Source organism: Leptopilina heterotoma, unplaced genomic scaffold (genome assembly GCF_015476425.1).
Source record: "Leptopilina heterotoma isolate Lh14 unplaced genomic scaffold, ASM1547642v1 Lhet_135, whole genome shotgun sequence".
NCBI classification, from domain to species: domain Eukaryota; kingdom Metazoa; phylum Arthropoda; class Insecta; order Hymenoptera; family Figitidae; genus Leptopilina; species Leptopilina heterotoma.
Window position 1 is genome coordinate 2,115,701 of NW_025110854.1, and position 27,089 is coordinate 2,142,789.

Here is a 27,089-nt window from a genome sequence, read left to right on the forward strand (position 1 = left end):
GAAAAGATGATTAATGTTGGATTACATTATCTGGAATGTCAAAAATTCCATAATCTTCAAGCATTTCCGTTTCATTAAATGAAACTACCATCAATTATAACTTCCATTAGCTGTAATCACAAACTATGATGTTAAGAAACTAATACTTTGGATTGAAAATTCTCTCGATTGTAAATACCATCTTGATGCTAATTGAGTTGTGAAAAACTTGTCGCATCTTCGGGATCTTTACCAGAATAAACAAAACCAGTATAACAAAAAAGCACCACTTGAAGTTTATAACAAAAATTTGTTTCTTTCTGAATCGAATGTATTTCATTCTGAATATAAGGAAACTTTTTATTACTACCATAATTTTGCCTAAGTATTCACTTAAATCTGCAAAAAGGCACAATGTTCAACGTTGTCTTACTCAACCAAAAGAAACCAAATGGGTCTATTATCCCTACGGATGTTGCTTTCCTCATGTAATGTAACGTATATCGATGAGGGTGAACTAACTATATATATAAGAATCATTTTGAATATTTAATTTTACTATATACAGATATTAGATAGGATATATATTAATCTATAATATGCAAAAAGTTTAAAATTCATGATTTCAGATATTTCAGAAGCCAAACCATTAAATCTAAACATCTGATATTTTAAACATTAAAACCTACACTGAGAAAAGTTTATCACGAATTCCGTCCTGAACAAATTACAGATTTTGTACATAACTTTTCAAGCAACATCGGAGTACTCAAATGCTAATCTAAAGCTCTCTCAGTGTAGATAATATATTTAAATATCATATTTTTAATATCTAATATAGTAAAATTTTTAATATCCGTTTTTCTCAGTGGCAGTACCATCGAAACGAAAACATTGTTTCAGTCACAAGTAGAATTTGCAACCATAAATTCATATCTCCTATTTAAAAACTATTCCTCTTTCCAGCGAGTCGAACAAACTTCTACTCTGGACAATAATTTCGAAATTTTTTCGAAAAGCACTCCCAACATATGACGGTATATTCAAGCAGCAAGAGGAGCATTCAACGCCAAATATATCTTCTATTTTCGCACTCAACATGATTTTCCAGAACGAATGCGTATTTACTTTCGCAGAGTAAAGAAAACAGCTCCGAGGAAAAGGGGTTAATGCCAATATGCCATATAACGTATCTTCTCCGAGTTCACAAACATACCTCGTCTTGTTGACGAATAGAAGAGGGAGAAACCTTCACTATAACCCGGAAAAGGAAGAAATTCAACGAGGTTTCTGAAAAGCGAATTTGCATTGTATTTCCTCAGATGACTAGGTCTCAGGGTCTGTTTAAGTCGAACGTTATAAGGTTGGGGGGAGATTGCTCTTCGCGTGCGTCTAGGAATCGCGTGACCTCAACGACCCGACACACACACACCAAAGCACCTCGTTTATGAGAGGCCGACTCTCCCTGGCCTCCCACCCCTCGTCATAAGTAAAAGAGCTTGGTTTCCCTAGCGTACCGAATTCCAGAACACCCTTTTGCATGTTTCAGAGGGAAGGAGACAGCGAACACAAGAAATTAACGAACGAAAGAGGGTCGGCCGGGTTTTCTATATATACCTGTGTAGCTATTAGTTTGCGGATGTAAACACTGGGTGAGAAAAGGACCTAGAGGGTACGCCAGTGTCGCGTCGGACGAAAGGGGCGAGCAGGGGTTGGAAGGGAGAAAACGAGGTTCTCGAGTGCCTGGCTGCGAATTCGCGTCAGCGTCTGCGTCTGCAGGAGAGGACAGTGTTGCTGTTACCCTGGGCACTGGGGGTGTGTCTCCCGACGCACTTCTCCTCCGAACCACCCCCACTCCCCAAGTCGGCGTCATCCCCTCTCGTGGGTTCGCCCGCGAATCAATACAGCTACCGACCGCCGCCCCATTTTCAACCCCTCGTTCAGTAGGATACGCACACCCTTTTCTCCCCTTTTCTCCCATTCTCGAATGCCAATTCCCATTTTCGTCCTCCCTCTTTGCGCCCCCTGCTTCCGCGTCCAACTTTCCGTATTGTTTCCGTGTCCTCTCTTTCTTCCTTGTTGTCTAGTTTCCCCTATTCTTGCATATCAGCTATTAACGTTCTTGTTTTTTTCTCTCTCCTTTTTCCCTCGTTTTTTCATGCTTTTCAAGTTTAGCTTGTCCGGGCAAACCTTTTCAGTGTTGTCGAGACAGTGATGAGGAGGAGAAGAAAAAGAAAAAGAGAAACAGGTGAAACTCTGCTGGCGAAATGCCAATTCTAGGGTGTAAAGGGTGTTTTGGCCGATATTCTGAATGGTAAGATGACATTTTCAGTGGGAAAGTTTTTTTCCTTCAAATTCCAGGGTCGGGAGAAAAATAAAAGTTTCGAGATAGCAATTTCTTTTGTGAATGATGAGATTCTTTTGTCATTACTTTTACATGTGATGTTATATTTAAACTTTGGAATTTAAATACCTGAATATAAAGCAAAGTACAATAGACAATTTTTCTCACTTGTGATTTATCAACCGAAAATTCTTTTTATTCACCTTACTACACGTGTCTTTCTATAAAATTCCAATTCAGAGATTTCAAAATATAGAAGACAATTTTCAATAGAAATTCAATTTCTAGTAATTAATCACAAATGAAAAATAATTTCGCAGAAATATAATTTCTGGATATTTCACACTTTGATTTGAAAATAATTTCACACTTTGTCAATTTAAAAAAGTAATTTAAGTGCTTTAGTTACTTTTAAATGGCATTCGAAATAAAATAAGAAATTAACAGTTCTTAAACAAGTTTTTTGAGACTTCTTATTTCTTTCTTCTTCTTCTTTTCAGTTGAAGAAGATCAAGAAGATAAAACAAACTGTCTAACTTTCTCAGAAATAAAGAAACGAGTAACTTTCCTTCTCCGTGAATGTAAAAAAAGAAAGAAAAAAAGTACACCAATAAAAGAAAAGTAATGCAATAAGTTTTCTTTCGATAAAAATGCCGTTATTGTATTTTTTGAAAATCAAACGAGACAGTAACTTTCTTTCCTTTGTCAAAAAAATTCTACTAGAATTATCTATCCCATAATGACAAATTTCAAAAAACCGAAAATTAATTTTTAAAAAATTAGAGAAAAGGAATTTATTATTCAGTAGTAATTATATTAAAGCTTTAATATAATTACAACAATCTCTCATATGAAATTCAAGAAATTTTTATGTGAGAAATTGATTCGGAGAGATTGTTAACTTTTTCCACCTTTAATAATAATTTTTAAAAAAGTTAGCGTAAAATAGAGGCAGAGAGAAAAAGAGAGAGAGAAGGGGGGGGGGGGGAGATAAAAGAGTTTATCGTAGAGAAAATAGTGTATAAAGTTTCTTAAAAGCAAAGAGTGTGTTTTATGTTTAATAAATGACGTCGAGTTTGATGAAAGTTTTCTTTAAATAATTTTATCGACAAGCAGAATGTGAAATTAGGACGCAACAGGAGTCGAAGTCACCTTAATAGTCATTTTGCGAACACGACCCGACGTTACCAACTTGATGCTAAGTTCCATTACGGTCGGGTAGTTGCAGGTTAATCCTTCTGCAAAGTTTGAGAAACTCGTAATCTAAGTTGCAAACTTCCAAGTTCAGTCGCAAGTTGCCGCTTGTCCTAGAGACACTGTGCACATGTCTCGTATCTTTACGTGCGTGTATGCAAAACTTTCAAGTTACAATGAAGACGATTCTACATATTCCCTATATACGTGTGCGCGAATATGATCAGAACATGTTGAAACTCACTCAAATTTTTGTTTCTGTTAAAGCAATAATTCAATTAATAGACAACTCAAAATTAAGAAAAAGCGAAACTGTTACGAGCCTGAACAATTTCTATATAAGGTAGAAGGGATTGTGACGATGTCTCATCCTTGTATTCTAATCATTCGTATATCTTTGTTATTTGTGTCTCTTATTTCTTTTCAACTTGAGAAATTATTTAACAGCTTCATTAAATAATTATCAAAAGAAAACTTATCATCGACAATTTAACTGTATTACTTGATAATAAGGCAAGATTTATTCCTAATCAAATAATAATAAATTTAAGGAAATAATGTTTACCTCAAGCGAATGATATTTACTTAATTCAAATAATATTTACTTAAACAAATAATATTTACTGAAATGAATATTATTTACTTAATTAACCTAAAGGACATAATATTTACTGAAAGCAAATAATATTTACATGTACAGGAATAAATATTGGAACCAAATAATATTTTAAGAAATGATCCAAATAATTCTTTACATCGCATCACTATCACAGTTTTCTTGAAAATATCAAATTGATAACAAAAAATTTATATCAAATTATGATTTGATACACATTTTTGATATCAATTCGTTACAATTTGAAAATAGTTTTTACTAGAACCAAATGTAGTAGTTGCTTGAACCAAATAATATTCATTTGAATCAAAAACAATATTTACTTAATCCAAACAGTATTTATAGTAGAGACAAATAATTCTTATTGAATCCACGTGAAATTGAATTGATTTGACAATTTACACTGAGAAAACTGGATAGTCAAACTTAGAGGGTTAGGTTTTGAGTGTTCAGCCTGATTCTCTGGATAGTTAACTTTTCCCTCCGAGTTAGGGGCAGTTCCATACGAAAAGCAAATGGTGGATCACCGATTTTTCTTAAAGTTTGTAACTTTGTAGTACTTGGGGTACTAAATAACTGTGCCAAACAGTTTTGCAAAAAAAAATTTTTTTTGCAAGATATTTAGATTTGAAAAATCGGAAACTGAAAAAAATGACTTTTTTTGAGAATTTTTATTTCGAAAACTATTGATTCTACAAGAAAAAGTCATTTATTCAAAATTGTAGAGAAAATGTCAATTTTTTATAATATTAAAAAAAAAGTTAAGAAAAATTAATTTTTCAATAATTTGTTTAAACAATAATTTTTTATTGTTAAAAAAAAGAGCAAAGGACATCATGGAATTTCCTAGAAAAATTATTTTCTCAAAATTTGAACCTTCCTTAATAAGTGGTTAAATTTTTAAAGAAGTGCTTTTTGATGTTTTTGAGAAAAAAATTTTTGAAGTTTGCGCTACGAATTTTTGTGCGTTGCGCTAACTAAGTAGCACCTATATCAGTGTATTTTAAAAGATGATATGACCTTTACTGCTCGCCCCTAATACATTTATTAATTATATACGTATATATTATTATTATAAACAGTTTAACAATATATTTTTAACTTTTTTATAAACATTATTTTCCTTTTTTAATCCATTAATGCCCATGGGCACAGGAACGCAGATATAAAAAGTAACTATTGAGATCCTGGCATAGGGTCTAATGATAATTTTTGACGTTAAAAATTAAAAAAAAATTTTTAAACAATTTGTTATAAACAAATGAAAAAAAATTAATTTTCATAAAAAAACTGATAGCGACATTCGATTCGACGCAAAAAATACTACGAGAACGTATATTTCATAATTTTTAAAAAAAGACATACTATTATTGTAAAAATGTTATAAACAATTAGCCTGCATTTATACTGTATGAGATAGAAGGATCGTTTTTCAGGTACAAATTTTGTTTAAAAAATTTTTAACGTCAAAAACTCTCCTAATTAAACTAATTTTGTTTAAAAAAATTTTTAACTTCAAAAACAATCCTTCTATCTAATACAGTATAAATGCAGGCTAATTGTTTATATAATTTTGACAACCATAATATATGTATTTTTTTTTAAAATTATGTAATATACGTTCTCGTAGTAGTTTTTTGAGTCGAATCGAATGGCGCTATCAATTTTTTATGAAAATAATTTTTTTTTCATTTGTTTATAACAAATTGTTAAAAAAAAATTTTTTTTTTAAATTTTTAACGTCAAAAATTATCATTAGACCCAATGCCAGGATCTCAATAGTTACTTTTTATATCTGCGTTCCTGTGCCCATGGGCATTAATGGATTAAAAAAGTTAAAAATATATTGTTAAACTGTTTATAATAATAATATATACGTATATAATTAATAAATGTATTAGGGGCGAGCAGTAAAGGTCATATCATCTTTTAAAATACACTGATATAGGTGCTACTTAGTTAGCGCAACGCACAAAAATTCGTAGCGCAAACTTCAAAAATTTTTTTCTCAAAAACATCAAAAAGCACTTCTTTAAAAATTTAACCACTTATTAAGGAAGGTTCAAATTTTGAGAAAATAATTTTTCTAGGAAATTCCATGATGTCCTTTGCTCTTTTTTTTAACAATAAAAAATTATTGTTTAAACAAATTATTGAAAAATTAATTTTTCTTAACTTTTTTTTTAATATTATAAAAAATTGACATTTTCTCTACAATTTTGAATAAATGACTTTTTCTTGTAGAATCAATAGTTTTCGAAATAAAAATTCTCAAAAAAAGTCATTTTTTTCAGTTTCCGATTTTTCAAATCTAAATATCTTGCAAAAAAAATTTTTTTTTGCAAAACTGTTTGGCACAGTTATTTAGTACCCCAAGTACTACAAAATTACAAACTTTAAGAAAAATCGGTGATCCACCATTTGCTTTTCGTATGGAACTGCCCTTAGACAAATTGGTCATCGGAGTGTCTATTTATCCCTCCGAGATGGTTACGAAAAACTTAACCTCAACCCAAGCAAAAATTTCTGTCAAATGCCAGTATTCACAACAGGCGCAGTATTGCACCAGTACTGGCATGCCAGCAGTTGGCTTGCCAGTACTGGTTCAGTACTAGCTTCAATAAAATTTCTGTACTACGCCAGTACTGCCCTTTAAGACTGGTATGCCAGTACTGTGCCAGTATTGTGAAAACAACACTGGCAAACCAGTAATACGCCAGTACTGTGCCAGTATTGCTAACACGGTAAACTGACAATAGTCAGTTAGGAACTAATTAATGGAAATTTATAGAAATTTTTGCAATAATTTATAAAAATATGTTCCACATAAGTTACAATTAATAAATTTTTGCTGTAATTTATGGAAATTTATGCGGTAATCTATAAACATTTTGACGATAGTTTATAAAACTATGTAAAACACAAACGAGAACTAAAAAAATTAACATAGGAAATTTATGGTAATTTATGGAAATTTTCGCGGTAATTTATGGAAATTTATGAGATAATTTATAAAAATTTTGACGATAGTTTACTAAAATAATGTAAAACACAAATTAGACCTAAAAAATTGAATGTCGGTAATTTATGGTAATTATTATGGATATTTTAGAGGTAATTTATGGAAATTTATTAGGTAATTTACTAATTTGATTTTTTTGAATTTAGTTCAATTAAATAATAATTTAACTAAATTATACAGTTAAACGCTCTTTATTAATTGTAAGTGTAAAAGGTGTCAAAAATTAAAATTTATTCTCCTGTAGCTTCGATAGGGTAGTGGTTACACTCTAAATCTGAATCAGTGAAAATTTCACTGATTTCAATTCAGTGGCCCAGTTTTCTTTAATTCATCAGTGGGATTTCACTGAGAATCAGTAAAAACCACTGATTGTCAGTGAAATTTCACTGATTCATCAAAGAAAACTGGGTCACTGAATTGAAATCAGTGAAATTTTCACTGATTCAGATTTAGAGTGTAGAGTGTTAGGCTAGAAGTCCGTAGGTCGTGGGTTCGATTCCTCGCAGTGTCAAATTTTATTTCGTTATAGGTTGTAAACATTAATTTGATTAAAAGTTAAAAGTTGGGGATTATTACATGTTTATAAATATAAATTAATTTTTTTTTATAATATCAACATTGAATTTAAATAAATTTTCCACTAGATTGGAAAATAGACGGTCTGGTCTGATTCAGGCCAGCGCCAGAAGATTTTTCTACACGGGTACTTAACCAGTACTGAACCAGTACTGCGCCAGTACTAAACCAGTACTGGCTGCCAGTACTACGCCAGTAACATCAAACCAGTACTGAAAAGCGTTATTATTTCGGTCAAATGCCAGTACTGGTTCAACCATGGCGGCCAGTACTGGGCAGTACTGGCGCAGTACTGCGCCAGTTGTCAATTTTTGCTTGGGAAATATAGTCTGTTTGTCCCTCCAGATAGATGAAACTAAAGATACCAACGTTGATTTAAAGAAAAAATTTTTTAAACAATTTTCTCAGCATACAAATTTTTTTTGTTTATTCTTAACCCAAGTAAACCCTCCAAACCCTAAAATAAAAAAAACGCAGGTTTTTTGTCACGGATTTTTGGAAAATCCGGGAATTTCAAGTAATTTAATAATTCCTCGCCTCGGTAGTAATTTTTTTCTTTTGATAATTGTTTATTTTAACATTAGACGTTATTTTAAAAAAATTTCAAGTGATTCCAAGTCGTGGAAAGCAGTGATTTTGAATTTTTTTGTGTCACGAATTTTCCAGAAATTTCAAATTAATTAATGATTCCGGTAGTAATTTTTTTCTTTTGATAATTGTTTATTTTGATAGTAGACGTTATTTTAAAAAAATTGCAAGTGATTCCAAGTCGGGGAAAGCAGTGATTTTTATTTTTTTGTCGTAGATTTTCCAAAAATCCTGGAATTAAATCCTATTTTTAATTTCTACACGGGTAGATAAATACAAAAAAACAAGTGAATGATACAACAATTGCGTGAGCTCCTTAAGGCGGTGTCAAAGTCGATGCGATTTTTCCATTGAAGCTCAATGCAAAAATCCAATCGACTTTGACACTGCCTTAAATAAAAATGGTTTCGCGGTGATCACGCTATCTCTTGACTGGATCATCTATATCCAAATCGTAAAGAAGGAATCATTAGTTAATGATATAATGCGGTACTTGGACGAAGGAATATGAGAAATTTTGATTTTTCGCAAAATGGCAGTTGTTGAAAGTCAAAAATTTTATTTTGACCAAAATTTTACTCACATTTTCGGCTATAAAAAAAGTAATTGTCAAAAAATAAAATCCTTTGTCCATGTCCCGGACAATTATATATAAAATAAGTGGTATAAATTTCAAACCGATCAGTAAATCCGTTCTCAAGTTACAGTGATCACCGTCTCCCAAAACATGATTTTGAGAAAAACGAGTTTAAAGTTTTGAGTACCACCACCTGACCACAGAAACGCCTGAGACGGCTCCATTCAAAATTCTATATCTTCATAAGTAATGGTCCGATTTGTCTCAAATTTTCAGAGAATACTTTTGAAATGTTATATTCTTAGAAAATGCAATTTAAAAAAAAATCGAATTTTTGAAAATTCTAACTGTACGTAACCCCTTAATTGAATCAAAACAATTTTTTCAGTGAGCAATGTTTACTTGAGCAGATAATATTCTAAAATACGGTTCAAAATATTTTTTACTGGATCTAAATAATATTTTTTTGAACCTAATAATTTACATTTGGTCTTAGTAATTTCTACTTGGACCTAATAATTTCTACTGTGACCAAATAATTTCCACTTGGATCTAATAATTTTTAATAATGTTAAATAACTGTTACAGAAACCAAATATTTATTTAACCTAAATAATTTTCTTAATAGAACCTTATTATTTTTTCATAAATCAAATAATATTTCCTAAAACCAAATAATATTTATACTTGAATTAAACTAGAAAAAAGTAAATATGCACTAAGTAAATAATTACTTGAATCAAAATAAACATTCGAATCAATAATGTTAACCAAATGTTTGATTCACTTAGCATAAAATTTTTCTTCTGACAAATAAAAAAATTTGATTTTCACCCACAAAAAGTTCTACCTTGATATAAAAATTTGCGAGAATCGAAAGAGCCGAAATTCATTAATAAAGTCCAGGCAAAAAATCCTCTTCCATCAAATAATTTACACATCAAACCGTAATACAGTGGATTGGGAAAATTACATCAAGAACTGATTTGAACTAAACTAGAACTCACGTCCTATTGAAGCAATCTGTATCCCTCTTTTGTTGCGGAGAGAGCGATAAATCAATTTCTTTCATTCAAAAGGGATCCATATCTCTATAGTAAAAGTTTCCACCCTTCCAGGCAGACGATTTCGAGATTATCTCCCTCTAGAATGTCGAAAACTCTTGGAAAGAAACGCGCCAAAGAAGTTGAGGGAATTACTTTCTTTCGTGACCTTAGCCAATTGCGAAACGTGAAAAAGAAAAAAAAATAAGAGAACAAAAAAGTTTCTCTCACTCTCATATCTTCGAGTGAGTAAAACTTTGGTAAAGTTAAATTCTCAAATCTTTTGTATTCCCGGATATTAAGTGCCTTAAAAAGTTTCTTTTTACTTTTCTTCTACAATATCAAAAGTCAAAAAGGAAATGAATACTGAGCGTAACATTCAGCATTGAGTAGTGTGATTGTATATATATACGCGATGAGAATTTTGTATCATACAATTCCTGCAAAGCGGAACGAGCTCAAGGCATACAGTTTGAATAAGCAGGAGGTAATCCAATTAGAGGAAAATGACACTAATTAATTATTCTTTCCTGTTTCTTAAGAGGTCTTTCATTATTCCCCCGCGTTTCCGTGAGCGCTTCTCTATATATATTTCTGCGCACCCGTACACTTTTATACGCAACTCTTAATAAAAGAAGACGTGCATTAGTCTGAAAATATTTGCATACCGATATTCCTTCCCTCTCTGTTAAAGTCGCAAGCGAAGAGGAAAAAATTAATGTGCTTGATGATGGTGGAATATTCACTGACACTTTAATTAAGACTTTTTGAGTGCTATTTCAAAAAGAGGTTCATCATTCCAAATAAGGTGAATAAATCAATCAATATTGATAATGGAAATGCAAATTTTTATTCTCTTAATAATATTAAGAGATGTACAACTTATTTACATAACCTCAAAACAAAAAGTTAATTTATATACACCAAATAAAACTACAATTTAGTTTGCTACATTTTTAAATGTGTTGCGTGTAGTTTTCAGATAGTGTTATTTTAACACAATTTTGGTGTTATTTTAACCCCATTTAAAATGTATATTAATTTAACACCCTCTAGTGTTAATTTAACATGCTCTAGGGTTATTTTAACACGAATGAAGTGTTAAAATCACACAGTATCGGTTAAAAATGTTGCGCGTTGTTTTAAGGGGGTCACCCCTTGTGGCAGACGTTTTATAAGAGTTTTTTTTTTATTTTCTTTTTAAGAACCATGGAAACTTAGGACTGCAAAATTTTTACCATATATTCTGTTACATTTTAACAACAAATAAAAATTTTTGCAAGTAAAAATATTTTAATGATTCCGAATTATAAAACTGGAAAGTAATGATGATCATAAAAACGCCGTCTACCGGCGTCCACGATACTGACTAATTGACTGAACTAAATTTAAAAAATCAAAAGGATTTTAATCTGTGAGGATCTGGCTATAGCCGGAACTAGGATTATTTAAAAATATTAAAAATTGAATTTTTTACGCGACTTTGAATTTTTTTTTCAAAAAAAACGTAATTTTTTTGGTCTTTTTTGTTGCATAAAATAGAAACAATTTGACCTTTTTCAATTATCCTAGTTTGGGCGATAGCCATACATGTGCTGAACACGCCCTATAAATTTGTGCGATATTGGTCAAGCCGTTTTTGAGATATCATGGACGCCAGTTTGAAAAACACAGTTTTGAGAAAAACGCCTATCAAAGCTTAAGTAATACATTGTTCGCTTGGCAACTCCTTGTCTTCTCAGTGCTGTAACTTTCTTAGGATGTTAAAAATAAAAAATTCTGTTTACCCACATATTCTATACATATTGTAGATGTGATTTATGAAAAAAAAATTTTTCGATTTTTTAAACCCATCACACGGTGACCCCCTTAACACTACTTTTAGTGTTATAAAATAACACTTCTTTTTTCCTGTGTAGATATTCGAGAATGTCATTATTATCCACATAATCTTGAAAATTTAGAACGATATTAAATATCCTGTCTTCGGCGATTACCGCAAACATAAGTAAGTAATATGTTAGTTAATTTTAGTAATATTAGTTATATTTAGTTTTTTTTATTTTTAAAACAATTAAATATATTTTATATAACTTTCCATCCGAATGCTTGCAATATAGAAATCCTTCGATATGTAAATAATTTTTTTTTCCGACTTGTAATATTTCTGCCATAATTAATCAAAAATATAATTTCACTGTTCACTATTTTCTAATTTAAATAAAGTGTTTAATATACTTTACAATTTAATACAATTTCACTGATTACTATTTTTGATTTGAATACAATTTTTAATTTCACAACATGATTTTGGAATGAGCACACGTCGAATGACAATTTATGAAAATAACAACGATAATAACAACTGAAAGTTTCCTGACGTGAACTTGCACTTTGAAATTTGAAAAATATGGAAAAAAACAATGTTTGGAAAAAAAATACTTTGGTAAAAATGGTCTTTGGAAAAATAATATTTTGGAAAAAATTTAATTTGGGAAAATAATAATTTGGGCCCTTCGGAATTGGAACTTTTGTTTTTGAACTTTTGACTCCATACCGTTGTGTTTTATCTTTAAGTTTACTTAACAATTGCAATTACTAACAATACAATAATAAAGTAGACTATAATATAAGGTATATTAAATAGCGTTGTAGCTTAAATTTACACCAATAAATATTAAAATAATCCATTTTTCGATTAATTCATGACAAAAATGTGTCTCTCAATTAAAACCAAATAATTATTTTGTAATCATTTTCCAAAAATAATTATTTTGTAATTATTTTCCAAAAATAATCCTTTAATGGATTATTTTACTCAATGATGGATTAAAGCTTTGCAGGTTATTTTAATTCATTTTGGTGTTAAAAACTCTGTTCGCTGATTTTTCTTAACAATATTTTGTTTAAAAATTGTAAAATAAATAAAATGAGTTTTTTCATAGTTTTTAAACAAAATATTTAACACAGTAAACTATTATGAGGTATTAAAAAATATTGCAGTTAAATTTTTTTTTGGAAAAGTATTAAAATAATCCATTTATGGATTCATTTTTCTATGACAAAAATTTGTAGATAATTCAAAGGACAAAATGAGTCCTCGTTTGTAAAACCTGAATAAAAATTGCAAAGTTAACTTTATAGAAAAAACAATAAGTGTTAAATTATTATAATTGACAAATATTGTTCAGAAATAATTTCACAGAAAAATGTGAGGTATTATTTTAATTATAACACTTTTTAATCCATTAAGAAATAAAATAATCCATTAAAGGATTAATTTTTCAAAATCATTATGAATGATTTAGTTTTCAATTAGTGACACTCTTTTCATAAAAAAAGTATATTATACTTTAATCATTTTTGGTGTAAATTTAACCTGCAACGCCTTCTAATATGTACTTTGATGTTTCTTTTTTGTACAAAAAGATCTTTCAAAATTAAGTTCGGTGCTGGGCCGGATCCGACTGCGGATGTCGTCATTTATTGTCACATTATAATATTATATATTTTTCAAAATTAAACAATTAAAAAAATTTGTTGTGTACTTATACTTTATAATTATTATAAATAAATTTATACTCTCCGCCGCTGGTTGTCCACTGCCGAACATCATTGATGTCTTAGATGTGCTGGGAGAAGCGGGTCCACTGCCAAACATCATTGATTTCTTTGATGTGCTGGGAGAAGTGGTCCCGCTGCCAGACACGACTGGCATCATGGATATGTTCGGTAGACCTTGCCGTGGTGGCGGGGCTTTTCACTAAAGGACAACCAAACAGCAAGAAAGGATGGATTCACAAAATTCAAAGAAAGTACCCCATGTGAGCAGGCCGGAAACGGGAAATCTCACCATCGGTCCCAAGACTGATGCTCAAGTGCGCGCGGATTGTGGGGCGCACAATTTCTTGCAGTGCCACGGGTGATCGTGGAAAGATTGGATCCACAGAACATCGTGGAAGGAGAAAGAATAAGAAAGGGAAGCGCGTCAAGCCTTCTGAGTGTGTCAAGCTGCAGTAGCGGAAAGACCGTACATAGCGCTATCCACTCAGAAGTAGACGACGAGGCGATAGAACAGACTCGCGAGATATGCTCGCGGCTCAGAAAGGAGGAGGCGACTTGCCTCGACAAAATGGAGTTGGAGGTCGCAAAGATGATAAAGTCTTGCGACATTCAGAAGAACGTCAACAGGACGGTAAAAGATGGACTCAGAGCCATCGAAGTCCTGTTGAAAGAGGCAAAAGTAAAGCATGTCGCGGCCGATGAGTCGGACTTCGATTTAGCATGCGTTCTCAGCGGTGCGGAGTGTAACCGCAAGGACCGTAAGGAAAAGAGAGAGCGTTCCTATAAGCGTAATCTCAAAAGCGTCCTAAAAAAAAGCTTAAAAACGGAAGCGAGAGGGTGACAGTCCAGGGGAGACTCGAACCCAAACCGATAAGAGGAAAGAATGGGGTCAAAAAGATCCGCAGTTCTAATCCGAGTCGGTCAAGGATTGACGTATGCTGACGTTTTGGGTAAACTTCGCAAAGAGGTCAACCCGGACGACTGCCATACGAGAATAGTAGCAGCAAAATCTACAAAGAAGGGAGACCTTCTGATTAAGATCAGAGGAGGCTCCGACAAGGGCGCTTTCACCGCTGAGGTCACCAAAGCAGTTGGAAGCATGGGTAAGGTGCAGTCGTTGGATCGAAGAGTTACACTCGAGATCCGTGATTTGGATTGCCTTACCCAAGAAGCCGAGGTGCAACAAGTGTTGTCGGAAGCGATAGGAAAGCCAGGATGCAGGAAAGTGACGGTCTTGGGACCCAACCGCCGAGGGATGACGCTCGCGGTTGTAGTCACCAACCCGGAAGAGGCGAACAGGCTGGAGAAATTGGGACACGTAAAAGTTGGTTTTATGTGTTGCCCAATTAAAAAAAGAGTAATGGTCGTCCGGTGTCATCGATGCTTTGGATACGGTCATATTGGAGCGAAATGCCAGAAGGTGGACAGATCGGCTGCGTGCTTTAAGTGCGGTAGAGCCGGTCACAGGTTCTCTAACTGTAAGAAGAGCCCAAGTTGCTTTTTATGCAAGGAAAAGTTTGGCAATAAGGTGTCAACCACCCATATTGCAGGCAGCGGAGGATGCGGAGTCTTCAGGACGGCCCTTGAGGAGGCGAAGAAGACTCTCGCAAGAACTAAAAGCAAATAAGAAGTATTAAAAGGAGCAAGTCGAAAACTTCGTAACCTCGGTTATGTCGAGGAAGGATTTCGACGGCCTCCAAAAAGCGTGATTTTAACAGCTTTTAATTTGTTTGTTTTTTATTAATTTATTTTGTGATTTATTTGTCCTTATACATTTTTTAATTTGTTTTGTGTTTTTTATTCGTCTTTATACAGTTTTATCTTTTCAACATTATATACGTGTTTACTTTTTTTTCTTTTCTTTTTTATATCCGTTTACAATTTGACTTTTTACACTTCTTTAAAAATTTGTTTTTTTTGTTATTGTTGTGCTGTAAATTCCGCTTAGACTTTGAAATAGTAAAAAAAAAAAATTTTTTTCAACTACTGACGCAGAAGAACCGCAGACAAAGAACAAACTTGCATCGACAGAGTTGGAGCGCCACCCTCGAAGGCTAAAGTCTTACGACAGTTCCGAGGGAGGGTAAAGGGCTCCAAAAGAAGGGTTACGGGTTTTAGTGGGTCGGGCTGGCAGTAGGTCGCCAGTTTATTAAATTGACTATTTTAAATATTTATTGTTCTTTTTTTATATTTCCTTTTGTTTTATCATACCAACCCCACATAACCTTGGAGTGCGGAATCCAAGGTATCTGTAGGCAGATTTCCCAAAAGTCCCTAAGCAAAAAAAATAAATTTATACTATTAATATAAATTTATTATTATTGAGATATTATTAATTAATATTATTGAGAATTAATAATAAATTATTAATATTAATAAATATTAGTATTCATGTTAATAAGTTATTATTAATTCTCAATAATATTAATGTTAATTAATAATATCTCAATAATAATAAATTTATTATTATTGTGATATTAATTAAAATTATTAATATTATTATGTTCAATATTATTATATTGAGATACAATTATTTAATATATTATATAATAATAAAAATATAGCTGTAGCATTCACGCGTAGTATTCGACAAGTTTCATTGCAGCTTGTGACACTTGAGAGTATTTAAGATTTGAGAGTCCCATGCGAGCGTAGCATAGTGGTTAGCGTGCGAGATTTCGGTGCGTAAATATTCGGTTAGGCGTAGGTTCGTACCTCCAAGCGTTAAGATTTTTCAAATGTGTATGTAATAAAAAATTGCGTTTAAGTGTATAAATAAATAAAAAAAATGTGTAAAGTGAACTGTCAATGAATTGTCATCAGTATTTATCTTTTGCAATTAATTATTATTTTTTTTATTGATATTTGTTGAAATTATCATTTGGATCCGACCCGGTTGTCAGTCGGTAGAATGCCAGCGCTCGGCTGGCTATTAAATGAAGAATCCACGGTCGGTAGAGTGCCAGGTCCCAGCCGGTTGAATTATACACGGTACGGCTTCTCCCGGCCGGTCAGCGGGCGGTAGAATGCCAGTTCCGAGCCGGTTGCCAGCGCGCTCCTGGCCTACTATCGGTGTAAAATGTAAAGTCAGTTGGCTTTGACCGCTTATATCTTGAGTAATAAAAATCGCATAATATTGAAACAACTTGGAATCAGTAGCTACAACATTTCTACGTTACTGTAGAAAATGAAGGAAGTACAAAAAAATTATTTCGAGAGTTATTAATTTTTGAAGGGAAAAAGAACATGTTTTTTTGAATCATTTTCACAGGGTCTACTTTGGTAACATGTAACTCGTTTAATAAGAGTCCTATGATGTTCCTGATTTTTTTCTATGTTCCTTAAATCTTTCTGAATAATGTTATTTAAACAAATAACCGTTATTATAATAACTTTTTGAGATATTTAAACGAAATAGTAGTCATGTTATCTTTGTTGGAAATTAAGGTACGAAGATGAGACAAAGTACACGTTACGGAGAATACGACACTTATTTCGATTCCTCAACAAAAGTTTGGAAAAAAAATTATTTCAAGAAGTTATTTGCAAAACTATATTCAGTTTTTTGCTTTATTGCACCATTAGCAGTAAGGTGCACACCATCATAAACCATTTCCCATAGGCGTCAACATTTTAAATGCGATAAACTGTATTATTGTAGACATGAGCAGGTAACCCAGTAAACGAAAACTAATTGAAATGAATTAAAAAGAATTCACAAAGAGCTTTCGTGAATCCCGCTTTGTGACAAATACGAATTGGAGCCATGATGCAATTTTCCTGAATTCGTGAAACTGTATTGAACTTCCGAACCTTCTATCCGTACCAATTCACTGGACAAGTTTTGAGCCTTTAATTTTTTTCAATTCGTTAGCACGAATTCAATGCATTCCTTGGCCATTTCTTTCGAATGCGAATTCGTTTGGACAAATTGGTACATATTGAATTAAATTCAATTGAATATACAAAGAGCTTGAGTGAATCCCGCTTTGTGACAAATACGAATTGGAGCCTACCAAAAATGTTAATTCGTTTCAATTCATTTGAATTAGTTTTTTTTTACTGGGAAGTGAGGACTTCAGGTCACTTCTACCCAATCCTACATAAAATTTTGAATTTCTTAAGACAGGAAAAATATTTTGGGTGTTTACACCTCTGTACATCCTTAGAAACCAGATCTTTAAAGTTATAAATTAGTTTCAACCACAGAAAAAAATGACCAAAAAAAGGTAGTAGTGCTAAACTTGGAGTCTCGGACAAAAAGACTTACAGTAGTATGCACCTGACTGCTAATGGTGCAATAAAGCAAAAAACTGAAAATACTTTTGCAAATAATTACTTAAAATAATTTTTTTTCCAAACTTTTGTTGATAAATCGTAATAAGTGTCGTATTCTCCGTAACGTGTACTTTGTCTCATCTTCGTACCTTAATTTCCAACAAAGATAACACAACTACGGTTTCGTTTAATAATCTCAAAAAGTTATTATAATAACGGTTATTTGTTTAAATAACATTATTCAGAAAGATTTGAGGAACATAGAAAAAAATCAGGAATATCATAGGACTCTCATTAAACGAGTTACATGTTACCAAAGTAGGCCTTATTGAAAATAGTGTCAAAAAACATGTTCTTTTTCCCTTCTAAAATTAATAACTTTAAGAAAAAAATTTTTATTTGTTTTTAATTTTTTACATTAATGTAGAAATAAATTACTTACTGATTCCATACAGTTTCAATATTGTGCGATTTTTTTTATTCAAGTTACAAGCCTTCAAAGTCAACTGACTATACTTTTTGAACCGATAGTAGTCACTATTCGGTAGAATGCCCGTTCACATTCGGTTGGCAGGCGGTTCCCAGCCAGTACAGTTACACCGGCGTCAGTACGGGCTAGGATCCGCGCCGGTTGGAAATTTCCGCCTGGGAATATATATTTCATAAAATATTCAATTATTTTGTAAAGCAAAAATCAAATGTAAAACAATTTATAATATAAAAATTGAAAATAAAAAAAACTTTCCTATTCCATATTTACCCCCAAAGTTCCAGAATTACCCCTGTTGACAATAATTAAATAAAATTTTGAATTAAAATTCATAATTTACTTAATAGATTGAATAAGCTAATTAAATATGTCATTGAATATAATATATAATTTATACAAATTATACAATTATAGGTATGTTATATTATAATATAAAAGAATAATAATTTAATTAAGAAAACTGTAGAATAAATTAATGGCGCAATTTTGAAGGCAAAGTATTATACAAACTCGAAGAGCCTAAAGTTCTGAACGTTCAAATGAACGAAATTTATTTATTTCTTCAACAAATTAAATTTTTATTGCAATTATTTTGCGTCTCTAACCAAAAAATTAATTACTGAGTTTCTAAACGTAAAATTTCAGTTTGTAAATTTTTTTGTGATTAGTAATGCATAAAAATATCTTCAATAAAAAATATTTCGTTCATTTGAACGTTCAAAACTTGAGGATCATCAAACTCGGATGAAAAACAAATAAGGAAACACGATGGAAATTGAAAGAGAAGGAAAAAAGTTGAAAGACAATAGGTTGGAAATAATAAAAAGAATATCGTTCAAGAGTGGAAGTTGGCAGCTTAGATAGCAACGGATTCTATTCCGGGCTCTTCCGATTCTCCTGGCAAAGCACGAGCGAGCTTATCGATTTACTCCCATGTTAAAGGGAAGCTTTCCATTCAGACTCGGCCTTGCCCAAGAACTCACAAGATTTAATTTTAAAACCTAATAAACACTATCCATGGAAAAAGAAAAATAGAAAAGAAAATATTTTCACTCCTGCAAACAGATTCTATTAAGAGGATGAAAATAATCCGTAATTAACTAATAGTACGTGAAAAAAATAGCCATTACTTTAAAAAAATAACTATAATAAATCACATTCACTCGAGAACTCATTATAATTATGTGAAATAAATAATGTCAATTATCTCGTATTCTTTTTCGAATAGAAAAAACAGAAAATAAACTAATCAAAATCGAATCAATTCTATATGTTTGTCATCAACATTTCATCCCACATTTTCATTCGTCTAGAAAGATTGCAGATTTTTTGCGGAGGTCGATATTTCATTCAGATGAAACAAATCATCATTAATGACATTCAATTTGCACGCACGTCATTATCTTTGATTTCTGCGAGAGAGGTCCGATTTGTTTATAAATAGATTTTTTCCTCTTTATAATTGTCAATATTAATAAATTTTACTATTTATAAAGTAAAATCAAAATTCTCTGTAATTTCTGCAGACAATTTTTAATATTTTCAGAAATAGTAAATTTTAAAACTTCATAATTTAGTTTTATTGTGTCCTAAACAAATTTTTACTGAAATTCACTTCAGAGATAGTAAAATTTACTTAGGAAATTGTAAATATTACTATCTCTGAAGTGAATTTCGGTACGTTTGAAGACAATTTTTATATTTATCTTCCACGGAGAGAAATCTGCTGCTAATATTACTCGAAAGAGCACATTACTTAAATTGCTTAACGTTTCTCTTATATTTTTAGCATGGATTCATATACTTATTGTAAAAATACTTTCAATGCAATAAGCATAAGAGACAGTAGCTATTTTTGCACGAAATCTTTATTATAAATACAAAGAGAACGTGCTATAAAAGTATTAGATTCTTCTTATAAGAATCGCTCGAACTCCGACTGATTTTCAGGCGGACTTTATACAACACAATCTTACCTGTGCATACGCACATATAACTCACACACATATATATTTCTCTGGACAGTTTTGTCGTCTGGTAAAACATTATATATTATATGTAGTATTTAATACTTGTTGCTGTTATAAAAAGATAATATTTATTTAATAGTAAGTATATTAGTTAAAAATTATTGCATTTTTATTCATGTTTGAACGTATAAGCAACATGTGAAAATTGTTAGGTTATGTTATTGCAAACGTCACCGCGTTGTACGTGTTGCGTTCCTCGAAATCATCCAGAGAAATATATGTGTGTGTGGGTTATATGTGCGTATACGCAGGTAAGATTGTGTTGTATAAAGTCCGCCTGAAAATCAGTCGGAGTTCGAGCGATTCTTATAAGAAGAATCTAATACTTTTATAGCACGTTCTCTTTATATTTATAATAAAGATTTCGTGCAAAATTAGCAGCTGCTTTTTGTTTTTATTGCATCGAACTCTCCATTACATTAAATAGATGATTTCGTATATAAATTATTATAACCTTGAGCTAAAATTCTATTCAGCAGTGACTAATAAAATTTGTAAAGATTCTGCAAGCAATAATAGCAACAGATTTCTCTCCGTGCACCAAAATATTTACTTCAGATGTGATAAAATTTAATACGAAACTAGTAAATTTTACAAGGCCAAAAGCAATTGTTACTAACTTTTACTAAAATTCACTTCGGAGATGATAAAATATATCCCTAAAATTAAGAATACGTTTAAACGAACGTCATTTTTTTCTCTTTTAAATTTATAATAATTATCAATTTAGTAAATTTTACAAAGTAGACTAGTAAATATAAATGAAAGATTTTCCAGTAAATGTTGCAATATTGAGGTAAGTTTTTCTGAATGTTGTGTTAGATAAACAAATTTGAATATTGAAAATTAGTTTATTTAACCAGACAACTGGTAAAAATTAACTAAATCTTGTGAAATTTATTGAAAAATATTATTGTTCACCTAATTGTTAGTCTACCTTATAAATTTTACATTCCCTTTTCCTTCGTTTACTTATAGAGTACACCCAAAAAAACATTTTATTTAAGTTAATTTATTTGCATGAAATAATTTTTATTTAGGACAATTAAATGATATTTGTTTCAAAAACTGAAATAATTCGTTCAAATAAAAAATGTTTGATTGAAGTAAATGTTTATTTGATAATAGAAAAGTAATTATTTGAAACAAATAAGTTTTTCTCATTGTCAGTGTAAGTACTCTCTTATTTTTCTGACATACTTCCGGAAATATAAAATTGACAATATGTGAAAAATTTCACCGAGCAAAAATTTGCAACATTTGAATTCATTAGCACAGATTTTTAAAAGATTTAAAATTCCTTTTTAAAAACAATTTTCAATTTTAATACATAAATACAAATTATTCTCATTTAAGTAAAGTTTTTGAGTTAGAACAATAAAAAAATGTTTAGTCACTTTTTAAATATACTATTATCTCAGGTCAGTGTTTAGAAAATTTTCCAGTTCAATATGAATAAAGAAAATTTTGATCCAGAAAAATTCTCAAATTTAAAATTCACAAAAGTTTCTCCCAAAAAAAAATTTAACTTAAACATAAATTTCCATAAAAAACAAAAAATTCATTTGCTTTGCGATTAATGTCTATTTTACGCAAATAATGGAAAATCTTTTTTTATTCAAAAATGACTTGCAAATAGTAGAATACTTTATCTCCGAAAAAGATTTTTAAAAATTTTCAAATAAAAATAGGTATGATATTGAAAATTCAAAAATAGATAAATTAGTCATATTTTACTATAAAAATCGAAGTAAGTTGTATTTTATACCAGAATTAAAAATAACGTCAGAAAAACGTTGAAAATGTTGGATTTTATTAAAATAAATCGAAAAGTCGCATTTAAAAAAAATCGAAGTACAATCCGAGGCCGGAATGTATATTCAGTCATTTGTCGTGTATATAGATTTATTCTCCTTTCATAAATTCACTTCAAAAGACCATATCTTGACGGGGTTATCGTTCGATTTAAAACAGTAATTGCACTTCATGTATATACCAAGATTAAAGATAAAAGAAAAAGTTGCGAAAGAAATTGATTCACTTTTTTTTCTTTGACAATCTCATTTGCGAAATGTAGCACTTAATATACCTTTATCGTAAGAGCCAAAGTTTATGTCATCAAATTTTTTAAAAAATCCAGTTGTACAATTTACAAAAAAAAATAACTCAAAAAAAATTTTGTTAATGTAACATGGCAATTCGATTTAAATGAAAAAGCAATAAATAGGAGATTTGATTAAATAAAAAGTTGATCCATTTAAAATTCAATTAAATGCAAATTCTGCTGTAATAGCAATTTGATTAACAATGAAAAATTAACAATTCAGTTTAAACCGAATTATTGTGAAATTATAAAATTCGATAAAATGCAAATTATTTTTACCATTATTTAATATTATTGTAAAATTAAAAAATTCGATAAAATGCATATTTTTCTAATAAAAATTTTGAACTCATCTTTAAACACATAACTCTAAATATAATGAATTGAAGGGCTACATAAAATAAGGGGACGAACGCGAGGCTTGGAAGGGATAGTACCAGTCGGGTAGCAGTGACAAGCCTTGAGCCGCTCGCTGCTACCTGACTGATATTATCCCTTTCAACCACGCGTTCGTCCCCTTATTTTATGTAGCCCTTCAATTACAATAGATTTACAATCTCGTAAAAAATTAGTAGATAATATCAATTTTTGAAAATACAGAAAAAAAATGTCGCAAAACTTATTGCAAATTTGTTGTTAAAAAAAAGATCCAGAAAACTTGTTTGGTACTCACCATGACCAGTGTGTGGGTCAAACCAGTTGATGACCTCGACCTCCTGGGAGTCATGCCGACGACCTCACCTCGCATAATACTCTCGACGACTGCAAAAAAAGGAGAGAATAAATAAAAAGCTAAAATGCAAATGCAAAGATTCAAGGAAGAAAGGAAGCAAAATTAAGAGAACGGAAGAGGAGAAAAATAAGAGAGAGAGAGAGAGTAGACATTGATCAGCAACTCGTGATTTGAAATTAACTGCAGTTAAAGTGGATCAAATGGATTCGTACACTGCGTAATTATTGAACCTCTCTCACTCTCTCGTTGCGGAGTATTACGAGAGAGCTTTACATAATGCGCGCATACACACACAAGGCAAAGTGGAATTGAGGAAAGTAAGCAAATGTATAGCATTCGAAATCGCCTTAACTACTCACCTCCGTCTCCAATTAGGCGCATTTGCACAAGACTCGGATCCTCGTTGTGGTCCTCGAGAACTGTGTCATCTGTCACTGTTAAATCCTGAAAAAAGAATTCAATTTTTAATCGCATGTCACTATTTCTATAAAAAATTACTCTCCTTTTTTTTAAACTTTTCTAATTGATTCAATTATTTTCAAAAATTTTTAACTAAAATTCTTCTCTAAATCAATTTTACGAAATTTCAATTATTCGTAAATTCTTCAATTAAATATATATTAGAAAATAAAAACTTCAAACAATATAAAAAATATATAAAATTTCTAAATATTCACGCTATATTGCTTTTAATATTCAATTATTATCTAAAATTGTAACTGAAATTAAATTTTAAATAAATTTTTATTAGAATTCAATTATTTAAATACAAAATTAAATAATTTATTGAATTATTGAATGTTTCTTAAAATTTAATTCTCATAAAGAATTTAGTAACAAATTTTTAATTTGATGACGAATTTTAATAAAATTTTTAAGAATAATTACATTTTTTGAAGAATTCGATTAAAATTGTATTAAAAATAATTTAAATTCTATTTGATCATTTTTATTATTTATGAAAATAATTGAATTCTTAAAAAGAATTTTATTATGCACGAAAATAATTCCTGTGAACTGTTTATTATTTTATGAAAATAATTAAGAATTTTTAAATAATTAGATTCTTTTGGAACAATTTTATTAAAATAGTACATATTGAAAAACATTAAAATAAGGAAAATTTTTGAAAATAATTGAAATTTTGCCAAGAATTGTATTAAAAATTTTTAAAAATAATAGAATTTCAGAGAAGAATTTTATTATTTATCAGGATAATTGAAATTTTGACGAGAATTTAAAAAAAATTTTGAATATAATTGAATTTCTGCGAAGAATTTTATTACTTTTGAAGATAATTGAATTTCTGCAATCATTTGTAATTTATCTAAAATTCCTCAAATTATATCGTACAATTTACAAAATTTTCGCCCTTTTTTAATCAAATTACGAACTTTACGAACCTTTTTTAAAAAAACCTGACTTTTACGGACTTTACGGGATTTAGTTTGAGCCCTAAATTATGTATTTTAAAAATAAATTGATTTATTTTACGAAACGAATTTTTTCAATGCCATTATTTCTGCATTTCTTTTGATCTTTCAGAATTTTAAGTGGTCAATTTTTTTCTATTTGATTATATGTATGTCTGTGGTTCATATTATTTCTCAAAATAGAATAGAATTGCAAATTAGAAAGGCAATATTAATTATTAGTTTAATTTTTTACTAAAAATTTGTATAACTAATTGGTAGCATTAAAAATATTGTTCAAGAGTATTTCAAGTCATGATGAAAAAAATTCCCTGACTTTCGAAAAAATTCCCTGACATTTCCCGGTTTTCCAGGACATTTTTAATTTCCCTGACATTTCCCGATTTTCCAGGTTTTCCAGGTGTTGCAGACACCCTGTTATTGTAGCATCGGTAAAACAGTGAGTGTAAGCGCGTAACCTATTCGTAGTGAGTGTGCAAAAATGAATTCATTTTGGCAGAATATAAAATATGAAAATAAGTGACATGTTTTTAATAATTTCTTAAAATGATATTCTTGAATTTTATATGAAGTAATTAATGAATTTTAAAATATAAGGTTTAGAGATTATAAAGAATTTTTGTTTAAATCTAATACAAAAGAATGTATATATTAATTATTATTAGAGGCAATGTAGTGCAAGTGCCTCGAGGACAGGGACAGTAGGGGACATTTAGTCTGCTTTTTAGTCTGTCATTTCGTTTTAAAGCACCTTAAAGTTCTTCTATAAGTTAATAAAAAATTAGAGTATGTTAGATATTAATCAAATAAACCAAACAATATTCATTTGCTACCTAAAAACTTTTTTTTTGTCCAAGAAACATAGATTTTACATTTTAAATGAAATGAGCCAAATATATTTATAATATTTAAAAAATAAGTGATTATTTTTTACCCAGGTGCGATTTTTTGGTCGGCCCATAGTTGGGCCAACTTTTACAAAGTCGGTCCAACTTCTCGTGCCAGAGGTTGGGCCAACCATACAGATGATAACGGTCGCCGTCTAATGGCGACGATGGTTGGCCCGACAACTCATAAGGAAGTTGGCCCAACTTACAATGCATATGTTGTGCCAACTATACATTTCAATGGTTGGTCCAAAGACTGACGCCAAAGTTGGCACAACTTTAGATGCGTAAGTTGGGCCAACCACAATTTTCAAAGTTTGGCCAACTTCAACAGCCAAAGGTAAAAAATTATTAAAAAACTACATTATTTAAACAATTAACACGTTATTATTAGCGGGAACATCAGATATAACCTTTACCTATTATTATTAAACACAATCTCATACATACATTTTCGAAAATATCTATCGCTCGCTGGGATCGAACCCCTAACCTAACGCACCGAAGACTTATACACTGACCACTACGCTACGCTCACATGGGAGTGCATAACGCAAAATGTATATTTAAGCTGCAACAGTCGGGCCAACCGTGGCCCAGAGTTCGGCCAACCAAGAAAGTTTAAGTCAATGAAACTGCGTTTCTAGAGTTTTGGCAACCGTTGGGCCAACCGTGGCCCAGAGTTCGGCCAACCAAGAAAGTTTAAGTCAATTAAACTGCGTTTCACATAGTTTTGCCAACCGTCGGGCCAACCGTGGCCCAAAGTTCGGCCGACCAAGAAAAATCAAGTCAATTAAACTGCGTTTCTAGAGTTTTGCCAACTGTTGGGCCAACCGTGGCCCAGAGTTCGGCCAACCAAGAAAGTTTAAGTCAATTAAACTGCGTTTCACATAGTTTTGCCAACCGTCGGGCCAACCGTGGCCCAAAGTTCGGCCGACCAAGAAAAATCAAGTCAATTAAACTGCGTTTCTAGAGTTTTGCCAACTGTTGGGCCAACCGTGGCCCAGAGTTCGGCCAACCAAGAAAGTTTAAGTCAATTAAACTGCGTTTCTAGAGTTTTGCCAACCGTTGGGCCAACCGTTGCCCAGAGTTCGGCCAACCAAGAAAAATCAAGTCAATTAAACTGCGTTTCACAGAGTTTTGCCAACCGTTGGGCCAACCGTGGCCCAGAGTTCGGCCAACCAAGAAAGTTTAAGTCAATTAAACTGCGTTTCACATAGTTTTGCCAACCGTCGGGCCAACCGTGGCCCAGAGTTCGGCCAACCAAAATAATGTAAGTCAATTAAACTGTGTTTCACATAGTTTTGCCAACCGTTGGGCCAACCGTGGCCCAGAGTTCGGCCAACCGAAACTGAAAGTCTTTTACACTACGTTTGGATAAGTTGTGCCAACCTTTGTCGCCAAAGTTGGCCCGACGGTTGGTTAAACTCTGCATTTAATGGTTGGCTTGCAAAGTCGGGCCAACTGTGGGCACAAGTACTTGCCAAAGTTGGGCAAACTCTGGCAACCAAAACTTTGCTTGCCAAAGTTAGGCCAACCTTGGGCCAACCTTCAAACTCTGGCGGCCAACCTAAATTCGCACCTGGGTACATCTCTCGTAAAATTTGAATCAGTCTCGAAGTCAGTTAAAT

General features: G+C 31.4%; 1 protein-coding gene across 3 annotated transcripts in view; it reads right to left on the reverse strand.

Moving 5' to 3' along the window:
- The window catches only part of LOC122497717 (probable JmjC domain-containing histone demethylation protein 2C), a 550,088-nt gene that overhangs the window by 326,310 nt on the left and 196,689 nt on the right, over positions 1-27,089 (reverse strand). For all 3 annotated transcript variants that reach the window (XM_043604996.1, XM_043604995.1, XM_043604994.1), the window contains exons 5-6: positions 23,498-23,582; positions 23,079-23,167 (exon numbers count right to left, since the gene is read on the reverse strand). In XM_043604996.1, the coding sequence (XP_043460931.1) occupies positions 23,079-23,167; positions 23,498-23,582 (174 nt within the window). The remainder of the gene's footprint in view (positions 1-23,078; positions 23,168-23,497; positions 23,583-27,089) is intronic.